The sequence below is a fragment of the Mycetomoellerius zeteki genome, unplaced genomic scaffold (genome assembly GCF_001594055.1).
Source record: "Mycetomoellerius zeteki isolate Tzet28-1 unplaced genomic scaffold, Tzet1.0 scaffold31, whole genome shotgun sequence".
Classification (NCBI taxonomy): Eukaryota; Metazoa; Arthropoda; class Insecta; order Hymenoptera; family Formicidae; genus Mycetomoellerius; species Mycetomoellerius zeteki.
Genome location: NW_017257294.1, coordinates 7,158 through 21,232, shown reverse-complemented (window position 1 = coordinate 21,232; position 14,075 = coordinate 7,158). Strand labels below are relative to the sequence as shown.

Here is a 14,075-nt window from a genome sequence, read left to right as displayed (position 1 = left end):
TGCCATTTAATTTGGAAACACCCTGTATATATGTATATGTGTATGTAGAAATCTTAATTTATACTTATTTATTGATATTTATATTGATTTGTTTTAACTTTAATGTAAGTGCAGTAAAAGAGAGATTATATAACAGATCTAATTATATTAAAAATGAAAAATTTCTTGTTAATATATTTATAATGTTTTACATGATACATTTAAACAAGTAAATCATATTAAATTGCAACTAGATGTTAATACACAAATAGTATAAAAGTTTGCCTTTGTATGCATGTATATGATAATTTAATCTTTTATTGCTCTTACATTAAAGTAAAACAAATCAATATAAATATCAGTAAGTCAGTATAAATTAAGATTTATATATATAAGACTTCAAACGATATTTGATCTTTAAGACTTTCTTTATATCGAGAATTGGTAATTTTTCACTTAATTAGGGCGATCTGACTGTAATTTTGTCAAAATGCCCTGCTTTGCTGCTTGGGGTGTATGAAATGCCCATACAACATGATGCTTATCTTTCTTTTTTTACATATTCAAAAAATGTAATGCTTTGTAAATACGACTGTAAAGTTTTAAGTGTACATTTGAATAGCATGCACGTATGCTCTCTCGTTCATTTGCCTTGTTTGGATAAATGATCACTTATTTTTATTGTTAAATAATCACTTATTATTATAGTTATAAGTTTATAGACTAGTAAGACAGTTTGATTGGTAATAAACTACTTTTTATATATATATTCCTTAAATACTTTTTTAAAAATTATCTTAAAATGTGTTACAATAGTTCTTAGTCATTATTACAACATACGGAAGTAGGGCTGTAATAACAAGTATAATAAAGTAGTTTCTAGTTCAGTATAGTTTCCAGAAGAAAGCATGTTTAACTATTTTAAAAAATTGTTCTTTGAATTATTCTTATTAATACTCAATGATAATTAAAGAAATGATAATTTATCTTCCAAAATTAAAAAAAGTGTAAGTAGTAATTTAGAAGAGGGGCTTTAGCAGCAAAATCGTTACTTTCATCCCTAGTTTTTTCTATTTTGATCGTAACTGATTTTTATATGCTCAATAATTTTATTACACACAAATAAGAAACAAAGAAATTTTTCATAAAAAGAATACTTTAACTGAAACAAATATGTAGCAGAATTAGTAACAGTTATAATATTTTTAATCTTGTATTTAACTTATATTCTAATCTCACATGTTGCAATTGCAGCCGTTTCATTGCAAATAATGTACTCCACAAAATGCATTCTTCACAAAGGATTTCGTTGTGGATACTATTCTTCTCACTGCGGTAAGTGAACTATTATTTGTTTCCCAATTAATTCAATGTGTATTGTTTACTTTCATAATTTTAATTTTAGATAGTGGATAACGTAACTATATGTACGTATACTAATCTTAATTCATAATTGCCATGAATTTTTGCAACGAAGAGCTAATAAATAATGTTGCACAAATATACTACGAAAAAGAGATACGTTAATTAATGAAAAATCATATTAAATAGTCAAGATACCCTTTTTTTGATAAATGTTCACCTTTATACAGTCAGCTCAAATGACTTCCGAGTGATCTTGACCTTAACTTTGCCCCTCAAGAAGGTTAAGGTCACTGATCTTTTCCGTCGCTCGCTATTCGTTAAAAAGTTTATTAATAAATATATTTTATTAATAAACATAAATTTTTGAAAATAAAAAGTCTGTCCTCCTGTTTGGGAGTCGCGCGCCCCTTCGCAGGGGGAAGAGAAGATGAGAGTCGGGGGTGAGAGTCACGCGCCCCTTTACAGGGGGGAGAGGGGATGAGAGCCAGGGATGAAAATCGTGCGTCCCTTTGCAGGGGGAGGGGGGGATGAGAGTCGAAGGTGAGAATCGCGCGCTCCTTTGTAGGAAGGGGGGAAATGAGAGTCGTGCGTCCCTAAGCAAGGGGGAAGGGAGGTGAGAGTCGCTTCGCGTGGAAAGTCGTGCACCCCTTGGCAGAAAGCCCCTGCTTGAGAGCGCGCGACTCTCACCTTCGACTTTCACTCCTTCTTCCCCCTGAAATATAATATTTTTAAAGTGAAATATAAGCAAAATGTTATTTATGTGTTGAATAAATATTATGTGAAACGAGAATGATCTCATATGTATTTTGTGTTCCAAAATTCTGTGTATACAAATTGTTTTACGAACTTTTTAACGAATAGCGAGCGACGGAAAAGATCAGTGACCTTGATCTTCTTGAGGGTCAAGGTCAAGGTCACTCGGAAGTCATTTGGGGCTGACTGTGTAAAAGTGAACATTTACCCTTTTTTTTGCAGCGTATGAAAATATGTGTATAAATAATATAAATCCCATTAAAAATAATGCATTAAGATTTCTCAAAAACTATGGTAGATACGGAAAAATGTTTCAAACAAAAGTTGTAATAGTTCGGAGGGGAACATAGAAAGGTACCATTGATTTAACTTTGGATGGCATCACCAAGGTCAGGTCAAGGCCAATTGATTTTTTTGAATGGAATACCTTATTTTTGATGCCAGAATCTAATAGCTGGTATCAAGAGCTTCCCAAAACACTATAATAAAGTTATTTTTCATTAAGTACTTTTCGAGTTATAAGGCTTGAAAGTTACAGTATCGCCGGCATTAGACAAATTATTTTTAATTTGTCTATTGCATTAGAATCCATTTCTTCTTTATATTATTAATATTTAATATTATATTAATTATTTATTTAGCGAAATAAAATAAGTCGTATGAACTATAATATATGTTGTGTAATACTAATTAAGCAACAATTGCTACATTTTAACTCATAATGCACAAAGGTAATTAATCATCACCGATCGAAGAACACCATGGTTACTTTCTACTAACAAATGAAATTAGTGTTTCAAGACGATAACAACTTACAGTTATTAACTGAAACGCTCGGAGTGTAGATCCAAGAAAAGTCTATGTTAGATTATGTAATATATATTCAGAAAGAAACCCTCTATCGCAATAATACTAATACTATAATATAAAAATTAATCATTTCGTGTGCAGCATAGTATATAATGTAGGTGCTGTATATTTGTATATTCTTGCCAATAATGCTCAATTTATCAACAAAATTCCAAGGATGCAACAAGTGTAAAAAGTGGAAAAAATGGCAACTGTTCCATGCTACGGATTTTCAATCGTTGATGTATCCCTGCTTCATCTTCTGCAATATTCTTGGAATATTCCCATATAAAATCAACGGTTCGACCTTCGAAACTTCTAAACAGCGTTACATATTACCAACTGTCGTCCTTTGTATTCTCTGCATTTACGAGCTAGAAGTGCTTTATGAGATTGACATTGCTAGAACAATCAAATTTAAAGGAGTACCTAAGACACTTGAGCGTAACTGTTTTTATATACTCGGTAACTTTATCGCGGTCATTACATACATTTTAAGCGGTCGTCGAATGCACTTGCTTCAGACCATAATGAATATCTCTTCAAAACTGCCTACCAATTCATATCAAAAGCTGTCTAGATTGATTCATGCTAAGGACATCTTCGGTTTCATCTATTTAATCGGACTAACGATGTTCTATTGTTATACATTGGATTTCGATAATTGGCATAGAGTGTTTGTACCGTATCTTAATCTACTAGTGTTTCAGATGGATATGCTGTATATGAATTGTGTTTGTGTATTAAAAGCTTGTTTCAAAAGAATTGACGATAATTTGATAAATCTGCAAAAGCATGTGATAAACGATGAGCCATATCTTCCGAAGCGAATCTATTACGAGCGTAGAAATCCACTTCTGTTAATGAAACTCAATGTTTTGAAGAAACAGCATCTGGTGATCAGCGATACAGTGCAAATGCTAAACATGATTTTTTGTCTGCAACTCCTTGCTACTACAGTTATGACTTTTGCCGAACTCACTTTCAATATGTATTTTTATATAGTGCATTGGAGAAGTGGCACGTTAACGAACCATCTGGACAACGAAATTTATGATATATATTTGTTAGTGATTATGATATATTATTCTATAAAAATAGGGTTGATTGTATGGGCCTGTGAGACCGGTAAAAATCAGGCTATGAACATTGGTACCACCGTTCATGATCTACTTAATTATATTTCAGATGCGCAAATAAAAAACGAGGTAATTTATTAAAAAAGTATCTTTAATTAAAAGAAATTTTGCAGAGTTAATAACGGTAATCCCGTGTTTAACTTTAATTTCACATGTTACAGTTGCAGCTGTTTTCCTTGCAAATAATGCACCGCAGAAATGCATTCTCCGCGAAGAGTTTTGTTATGGATGCTACTCTTCTCACTGCAGTAAGTGAACGATTAATTGCTTCTTAATTCAATACGTATTGCTTACTTTCGTAATTCTGATTTTAGATAGTGGGTAACGTAACTACGTACGTACTAATTTTATTACAATTCTTGTTTACAACGCCACTTTGCAACGGAGGGCTAGCAATTAATGGTACACAAATAGCTTTCTAAAAAAGATATTAATTAATAGCGAAAAATATATTATTAAATAGTAGAAATACTTTTTTTAGTATCATAAAAATACATGCATAAATATATGTATGTACAGATAAATCGTTATATCATGTATAAACAATTTCAATTAATATATGTAACTATAGTTCCTTTTGCTTACATATGCTTTAAAACATATAATAAATATATTTGTGAAAGATATCGTTTTGAACTTATTAAATATTTTAACCAAAAACCATATTAATGTTAGTATCAGTAAGCTAATACAATTTTGAAAGGTAAATGTTCCAGTAGCCGGACGTTTAAGCATTAGGTTCTCATAAATAATACAATTTATAAAATCAAAAAGGTTTTTAATATAAATATTTGTATTCATTTGAAAACTCAAGACTCCCTTAAGCAAGGAAAAATTATTTGAACCCACTTATAACAATTATTAATTACAATATTTAAATAAATAATAGAATGCGTCAATGTACCAGTGGCCGGACAAGCCGGTCGGACACTGAAACGTAATTGTCCCAGTGTCCGACCACAATTGGAAAATTAATATGCTGACAGAAAATAATAATATAAATAGATGTTTAATGACAAAAGACAACTGATTCAAATTGATTTTTAAGGTAAAAAAAGCATTTGAGATTAATATTAATATAAATAAATAAAGTTTTGTGTAACTCCGAACATAGGTACTGTCCGATCCCAGTGACTGGACATAAGCTACATTTACACCGCATATAGGCCGCGGCCTATACAATAGATGTCCTTGTTTATCCTGTAGGTTAAACAAAGACATCTATCGTATAGATCGCGGACTAAACGCACGGTGTAAACGTAGCCATATACCTATATCCAGACATAACCTATATCCTTTTACATAACACTTTATTTATTTAAGCTAATATTAGTCTCAAATACGCTTTTTAAAACGTAATATTATAATTTGATTGTAATCTTTAAATGCAATTAAATTATAATACTGTAATAAAAAAAGCATTTGAGATTAATAATAATAAATTTTGTGTAAGTGTCCGGACATGTCCAGACACTGGGACGTTTACCTTACTTCTAATATGTAAGAAAGCGTTTAATTAACATTTCTTCTCAAAATATCCATGTATCATTTTGCAATAACTCAAGGTGTAATATAAAAATATAAATGAAAAGGGGGGAAATTAAGCATTTGTTTTATCAATATCATAAATGATTAGTGAAAATATAGCGATGAACAATTTAAAATAAAGCCTCATTGTTGTACACTGTGTGAATTGGACGTAACACATGTATAATTCTTAAGAATTTTATTCGTCGTCATTACAGATAATTTATTTGTTTTAGTCAACAATTAATATCAAAATTTTATCTGTTTTTGGTATTTTGATATTATTGTATCATAAGAAGTATTATTAAAATATTATTTATACTTAAGTTTTAAAAACTTAAATGTATATTTTGCATTTTAAATTAACATGGGGTTAGCGCCATTCAGACGTTTAACGTATACCATTTCGTTTTTACAAAGAAATAATTTTTTTTAATATATCATATAAACGAGATGTTATAATGCTGTTTAAAGTAAGCAATAATAAAAAATAAGCAATAATAAAAAATAAGCAATAGTAAAAAATAAATATTTTGAATATCTTTAAGCATTACATATACAAATCACACATACCCAAACACACACACACACACACACACACTCTTAACATATACACACAATCTTAAGATTGCGGTATAGAAATATTAAAAACCCTATATATGTGTTCAATAAAAATCTAATATTTAAAATTGGAGAGTAACAATGCTTAACTACATGCTATATATAAATGATCAGTAACATCTTAGAAACAATTAAAGACACTTTCATAATATTACTGATTCTATACTCTCTAAAATCTTTGGTGTAGAATCTAACTCTGGAGAGTGAAATCTTACTTTCTTAAAAATTAACAATTAAGCTAATCTTTTCCAATACTGACTCAACTGTCACTCTTTATCACTCTTTAGAATTAGATTCCACTTTAAAGGCTGTAGAGAGTAGGTATAGCGTAGTCAATATTCCCTATTTGACACATACATATACGATTGTGATAAATTATATAAGTAATAGCAATTACGCTTGTGTGTTTCGTCATACTCTGTGTAACAATTATACAGTATACCGATCGAAGAACACCATGGTTACTTTACGACTAACAATTCCGAATTGTTTCGATACAGCAACCGCTTGCAGTTTTTAACTAAAGCTCGCCGGGTGTAGTTTGTTGAAGAGCCTACATGTAGTTATAAACAAAGGGAAGACTATATTCAGAAATATCTATCGCAGTAAAACTCACATTTATGCTAAAGTATAAACGAATAATTTTTTGGCAATCTTGATATAAATTGTTGTACACCGGTAATAATTAACATGTCATTGAAACTTTAAAGAGGTGCCAAGTACAAAATGTGGAAGAAATGGCAACTGTTCCATGCTACGGACTTTCAATCGCTGATGTATCCCTGCTTCATCTTCAGTAGTATTCTTGGAATATTTCCGTACAAAATCAATGGTTCAACTTTCGAGACTTCTAAACTACGATACATTCTAACAATCTTCATTCTTAGTGTTTTGAGTATTTATGTGTTAGTAGTGCTCTATGAAATTAACATCGCTGGAACTATCTATGTCGGAAATGTACCTAAGGCTCTTGAGCGCAGCTGCTTATACATATGCGCTAATTTTATGATGGTCATCGCATACATTTTGAGTGGCTCTCGAATGCACTTGCTCCAAACCATAATGAATGTCTCTTCAAAATTGCCCTTTAATTCGTATGAAAAACTATCTAAGCTGATCCACGCCAAGGATATCTTAGGTTTCTTCCTTCGAGTCATAATAGAAGTGATTTATTATTCCAAATTTGACTTTAGCTGGTACAATATGCCTTTACCGTACATTCATCTGATGGCATTTCAAATGGATATGTTGTATATGAATTGTGTTTGTATATTGAAGGCCTGTTTTAAAAGGATCGATGACGATCTAGTAAATTTACGAGAACTCGTCATGAACGATGAGCCGCATCTCATGAGACGAATCCATCATGAGAATAAAAATCCATTCGTATTAATTGAGCTCAAGGCTTTGAAGAAACAGCATTTAGCAATTAGCGATACGGTGCAGATGCTAAACATGAATTTCAGTCTGCACATCCTCACTACTGTAATTATGACTTTTTCTCAGCTTACTTTCCATCTATACTACTATATAACGTATTGGGAAATCAGTATGTTTGAGAACAGCACGTTTGATTTATTTTATTATATATTTACGATGGTGCATACCATAATTCATTGTATAAAAATAACAATGGTAGTATGGGCCTGTGAAACCGGTAAAGACTGGGCCATGAAAATTGGAATTACTGTTCACGATCTGCTTAATAATATCTCAGATAAACATATTACAGAAGAGGTAATTAAAAAAATAAGATTTTATTTTCATGTTTGCCTGAAGACATTTCGTTTATTGATGTTACTTTTTTATATTTATATAATATCTAATAGATCAATTATAGTTTTAGAGTCCTGTAATTAATGTACTATAATTTTACGTTTTGCAGTTGCAGCTATTTTCCGTGCAAATATTGCATCGTGGAAATGTATTCTTTGCGAAAGGTTTCAATGTGGATGTTGCTCTTCTTATTGCGGTAAATGAACAATTATTTATTTTTTAATTAATTCAATATGTATTATTTATTCTTAAATCTGATTGTAGATAGTGAGTAACGTAGCTACATATCTGTTAATCTTAATACAATTTTTTATTACTACGCGTTTATGCAACCTAATGGCAGCAAATAATGGTACACAAATTATTTAATTAATGGATTAGGAAGTATGTAATTAACAACAGAAAGAGATTATTAAATAGTTAAGGCTTTCACTTTTATAACATAAGACTATGTTCACGTATATATGTATATACAGATAAAACATATGATGCATTTATAACATTATATGGTGTATTTTAGAAATAAGTCTTTAATATTTTACACTTTCGCTTATGTATTCTTTTAGTATAATAATAATAATAAAATAGTATAATGATAAAATAGTATAATAATAATAAAAAAATGAATGTAAAAAATATTGTTTTATTTTTGTTAATTGATTTAATAACTATTTCGTTATGAGCTAGTATAATTTTAAATTTATTTTTAACATATAAAAAATATTCAATTACTGGGTACATCAGATCCTCAAAGTATTATTAGTCATTCTGCGATAACTTAAAATTTAATATGCGAATAAATATAAAAATAAAAAGTTATTGTATTTATTCGATGCTGTACTGACAACGGTTGTAGAAATTTAGCTATAGACAATTTGAAATAAAATGTTTATGTCAATATTATAAGTTATATGCTATGACACATATAATTTTTAAGAATTTCTTCATTATTATTAAAAAAGTATGTTTCTTATTACTAGCAGTTGATGCAAAATTTTTTTTTATCTTTTTCTGTTATTTTTTTATTATTAAATCATGAATATTAGAAGTCACCGCTTATTTAATAATGTATTTTGCGTTTTAAAATAACATTGGCTTAACGCTCTATTAAGACAATTCAAAGTGTATCTTCTACTTCTTTTACATAAACAAGGAAGAATAACGTTTTTAATATCTCTATAAACAACAGAAATTTATAACAAGTTAAAATATTTACAATAAGAAAATAGTTTCAAACAATCGTTTTGAGCTATGTAATTTTGTGATAGTAGATAAGTGATATTTTCTATTTATACACATGCACATATAATTATATTTTCATGCCTCGGCGAAAACATTTATTTTTAATTTGTCCACTACATTACAATACATCCTTTTTTATTATTATTTTATATTCCTGTTATTAACATTTAATATTTTTAGAGTTATTTATTTAGCATAAAGTAATAAATTTCACTATAACAAATGGAAAAAAATTTAATTGTAACGAATACTTTATGTAATACCAATTAAGCAAAATTTATTACATTTTAATTTATAATACACAATACTAAAGGTAATAATTACCGATCGAACAGCATCATGGTTACTTTCTATTAACAAATAGCACTAGTATTTCAAGATAGCAATAACTGTGCAGCTATTAACTGAAATTCTCTGAGTATAAATCAATGAAAAAAAGTCTATATTTATGCACTTGTTAGAATTCAATGGCTATATATTCAGAAAGAAATTCTCGCGCTAAATATACAACAATATACAAAATATAAAAAATTTGCAATAATACTATAATATAAAATATAATCATTTTAAGCAGTATATGATGTAGCTTATAATGCAAGTTATTGCATTATTATTTTACATTATTCATATTTTACTGATGTTCAGTTTGTCAACAAAATTATACGAAGCTACGAAGTGTAAAAAGTGGGAAAAATAGCAGCTGCTCCGTGCTACGGACTTTCAATCGCTGATCCTGTTTTACCTTTTGCAACATTATTGGAATATTCCCGTACAAAATCAACGGTTCGACTTTCGAAACTTTCAAACAGCGTTACGTATTATCAACTGTTGTTGTTTGTATTTTCTGCATTTACGAACGAAAAATGCTTTATGAAATTGACATTGCTGAAACAATCAAATTAAATAACAAAGATATTCTCTTTTTTAACGCCATAAAAATACGTGCATAAATATATATATATATATGTACAGACAAATCGTTGTATCATGTATAAACAATATTCAATTAATGTATGAAACTATATTTTCTTTTGATTTCATATGCTTTAAAGCATAATAAATACATTTGTGAAAGTTATCGTTTTGAGCTTATTAAATATCCTAACTAAAACATATAAATGTTAGTATCAATAAGCTAATAATTTTGAAATTACTTCTAATATCTAAGAAAACATTTAATTAACATTTCAGTTTTCATCTCAAAATGTCCATGCATTGTTTTGCAATAACTCAAGGTTTAATAATATAAAAATACAAATAAATAGGAATTAAGCATTTATTTTATCGATGCTATAAGTGATTATTGGAAATATAACGATGAACAATTTAAAATAAAACCTCAATGTTGTACACTATGTGAATTGGACGTAACACATGTAATCCTTAAGAATTTTATTCGTCGTCATTACAGATAATTTATTTGTTTTAGTCAACAATTAATATCAAAATTTTATCTGTTTTTGGTATTTTGATATTGTTGTATCATAAGAAGTATTATTACAATATTATTTATACTAAAGTTTTAAAAACTTAAATGTATATTTTGCATTTTAAATTAACATGGGGTTAGCGCCATTCAGACGTTTAATATATACCATTTCGTTATTACAAAGAAATAGTTGTTTTTTTAATATATCATATAAACGAGATGTTATAATGCTGTTTAAAGTAAGCAATAATAAAAAATAAGCAATGTGTAAAAAATAAATATTTTGAATATCTTTAAGCATTACATATACAAATCACCCATACCCAAACACACACACACATACACACAATCTTAACATTGCGGTATAGAAATAACACCCTATATATGTGTTCAATAAAAATCTAATATTTAAAATTGGAGAGTAACAATGCTTAACAACATGCTATATATAAATGATCAGTAACATCTTAGAAACAATTAAAGACACTTTCATAATATTACTGATCCTGTACTCTCTAAAATCTTTGGAGTAGAATCTAACTTTGGAGAGTGAAATCTTACTCTCTTAAAAATTAACAATTAAGCCAATCTTTTCCAATACTGACTCAACTGTCACTCTTTATCACTCTTTAGAATTAGATTCCACTTTAAAGGTTGTAGAGAGTATAACGTAGTCAATATTCCCTATTTGACACATACATATACGATTGTGATAAATTATATAAGTAATAGCAATTACGGTTGTGTGTTTCATCATACTCTGTATAACAATTATACAGTATACCGATCGAAGAGCTCCATGGTTACTTTACGACTAACAACTCCGAATTGTTTCGATACAGCAACCGCTTGCAGTTTTTAACTAAAGCTCGCCGGGTGTAGTTTGTTGAAGAGCCTACATGTAGTTATAAACAAAGGGAAGACTATATTCAGAAATATCTATCGCAGTAAAACTCACATTTATGCTAAAGTATAAACGAATAATAATTCTTTGGCAGTGTAATCTGGATTGATATAAATTATTGTACACCGGTAATAATTAACATGTCATTGAAACTTTAAAGAGGCGCCAAGTACAATATGTGGAAGAAATGGCAACTGTTTCATGCTACGGACTTTCAATCGCTGATGTATCCCTGCTTTATCTTCAGCAGTATTCTTGGAACATTTCCGTACAAAATCAATGGTTCAATTTTCGAGACTTCTAAACAGCGTAACACTCTAGCAATCTTTATTCTTAGTGTTTTCAGTATTTACGTGCTAGTAGTGCTCTATGAGATTAACGCTGCTGGAACAATTTATGTCGGAAATATACCTAAGGCTCTTGAACGCAACTGCTTATACATATGCGCTAATTTTATGGCGGTCGTCGCATACATGTTGAGTGACTCTCGAATGCACTTGCTCCAAATCATAATGAATGTTTCTTCAAAACTGCCCCTCAATTCGTATGAAAAATTATCTAAGGTGATCCATGCAAAGGACATCTTGGGTTTCTTCCTTCTAATCATAATAGAAGTGTTTTATTGTTCTAAATTGGATTTTACCTGGTACAAAGTGCCTGTACCGTACATTCATCTAATGGAATTTCAAATGGATATGTTGTATATGAATTGTGTTTGTATATTGAAGGCCTGTTTTAAAATGATCGATGACAATTTAATAAATTTGCGGGAACTCATTATCAATGATGAGCCGCATCTCTTGAGGCGGATCTATCACGAGCAAAAAAATTCATTCCTGTTAATGGAGCTCAAGGCTTTGAAGAAGCAGCATCTAGCAATTAGCGATACAGTGCAAATGCTAAACACAATTTTCAGTCTGCACATCCTCGCTACTATAATTATGACTTTTTCTCAGCTCACTTTCCATCTATACTTTTATATAACGAATTGGAATATTAGCATGTTTGAGGACAGCACGATTGATTTATTTTATCATATATTTACGATGGTGCATACCATAATTTATTGTATAAAAATAGTATTGATAGTATGGGCCTGTGAGACCGGTAAAGACAGGGCTATGAAGATTGGAATTACCGTTCACGATCTGCTTAACAATATCTCAGATAAACAGATTACAGAGGAGGTAATTGAAAACATAAAATTTTATTTTTATGTTTGTCTCATGACATTTCGCTTATTAATATAACTTTTTTATATTTATATAAAATCTAACAAATCTTTATTGGTTTTAGAGTCTTGTAATTAAGTATACTCTCACGTTTTGCAGTTGCAGCTATTTTCCGTGCAAATATTGCATCGCGAAAATGCATTCTCTGCGAAAGGTCTCCTTGTGGATGTTACTCTTCTTATTGCGGTAAATGAATAATTATTTGCTTTTTAATTAATTCGATATGTATTATTTATTTTTAAATCTGATTTTAGATAGTGAGTAACGTAGCTACATATCTATTAATCTTAGTACAATTTTTGATTACTGCGCGTTTATGCAACGCAACGGCAGCAAATAATAGTACACAAATAATTTAATGAAAAAGATATAATTAACAATAGAGAGAGAGAGAGAGAGAGAGAGAGAGAGAGAGAACGAGATTATTAAATAGTTAAGCCTTTCTCTTTTATAACATAAGAATATGTACATATATATATATATATATACAGGGTGTTTCCAAATTAAATGGCAAAACTTCGGGAGCGTGTAGAGGAGTAAAAAACTAAGAAAAAAAGTCCTATAGACATATGCTCGTTTTTGCTCCGTTTCAGAGAAATCGAAAAAAAATGTTTACATTTCTTGCCATATCTAGCACCGACATATTTGATTACATTTTCCACTTTCTGTTATGAATTTGTCAGTCGCTCTTTGAAAGCCTTTAACAGTAGATGAATTTTGTCTTTTGCAATATGCCGCGTACGTATTCTAATAGTGAATATGCTGATATGGTTTTTGTATACGGTTTCTGCAACGGTAATGCTTTAAAGGCGGTGCGAGAATATGCACGACGATTTCCAAACAGAAGAGTGCCAAACCGAAGAGTGTTTATGTTGACATTTAATAGATTGCGAGAGACTGGATCATTTTCAATTCGACAAGAAAACAACCGATTTCAAGCAGCGTTACGAAGAGATTTGCAGGCAGGGAATCGTATTTTACAACATTTTGACAATCATCCTGAGACCAGCGTTCGGAATGCGTCGGCTGTATTGGGAGTGTCACCACAAACAATTTGGCGAACTGTAAAAGGAGATAATCGCTATCCCTACCACATTCAAAAAGTGCAAAATTTATTACCTCAAGATCATTGGAACAGATTGAACTTTTGTAACTGGTACCTTCAGACATGCCACAATGATATTTTATTTCCATCTAAAATAATGTGGTCAGATGAGGCAACATTTACCAGAGGTGGAATAATTAATCAAAGGAATTAT

At 30.0% G+C, this 14,075-nt stretch overlaps 2 protein-coding genes and 1 pseudogene across 2 annotated transcripts; all 3 read left to right on the top strand.

The window, feature by feature from the left end:
* Positions 1-3,095: 3,095 nt before the first annotated feature.
* LOC108724557 (uncharacterized) lies at positions 3,096-4,507 on the top strand. The gene is made up of 3 exons (XM_018450992.1): positions 3,096-4,154; positions 4,247-4,333; positions 4,400-4,507. Exons 1-3 carry the CDS (start codon positions 3,096-3,098, stop codon positions 4,505-4,507), a joined length of 1,254 nt encoding a protein of 417 aa, XP_018306494.1.
* A 2,452-nt stretch (positions 4,508-6,959) lies between these two features.
* Positions 6,960-8,378, top strand: LOC108724556 (putative gustatory receptor 2a). The gene is made up of 3 exons (XM_018450991.1): positions 6,960-7,970; positions 8,119-8,205; positions 8,274-8,378. The coding sequence occupies exons 1-3, from the start codon at positions 6,960-6,962 to the stop codon at positions 8,376-8,378; spliced, it is 1,203 nt and encodes a 400-aa protein (XP_018306493.1).
* Positions 8,379-11,724: 3,346 nt separating this feature from the next.
* Positions 11,725-13,175, top strand: LOC108724659 (putative gustatory receptor 28a; annotated as a pseudogene).
* Positions 13,176-14,075: the final 900 nt, after the last annotated feature.

Excerpts from the sequence above, each read along its gene's own strand:
- LOC108724556 (XM_018450991.1), top strand. The coding sequence starts at position 6,960 with ATGTGGAAGAAATGGCAACTGTTCCATGCTACGGACTTTCAATCGCTG. Across the intron at positions 7,971-8,118 it reads ATAAACATATTACAGAAGAG|TTGCAGCTATTTTCCGTGCA; the intron begins GTAATTAAAAAA and ends TACGTTTTGCAG. Across the intron at positions 8,206-8,273 it reads ATGTTGCTCTTCTTATTGCG|ATAGTGAGTAACGTAGCTAC; the intron begins GTAAATGAACAA and ends ATCTGATTGTAG.
- LOC108724557 (XM_018450992.1), top strand. The coding sequence starts at position 3,096 with ATGCTCAATTTATCAACAAAATTCCAAGGATGCAACAAGTGTAAAAAG. Across the intron at positions 4,155-4,246 it reads ATGCGCAAATAAAAAACGAG|TTGCAGCTGTTTTCCTTGCA; the intron begins GTAATTTATTAA and ends CACATGTTACAG. Across the intron at positions 4,334-4,399 it reads ATGCTACTCTTCTCACTGCA|ATAGTGGGTAACGTAACTAC; the intron begins GTAAGTGAACGA and ends TTCTGATTTTAG.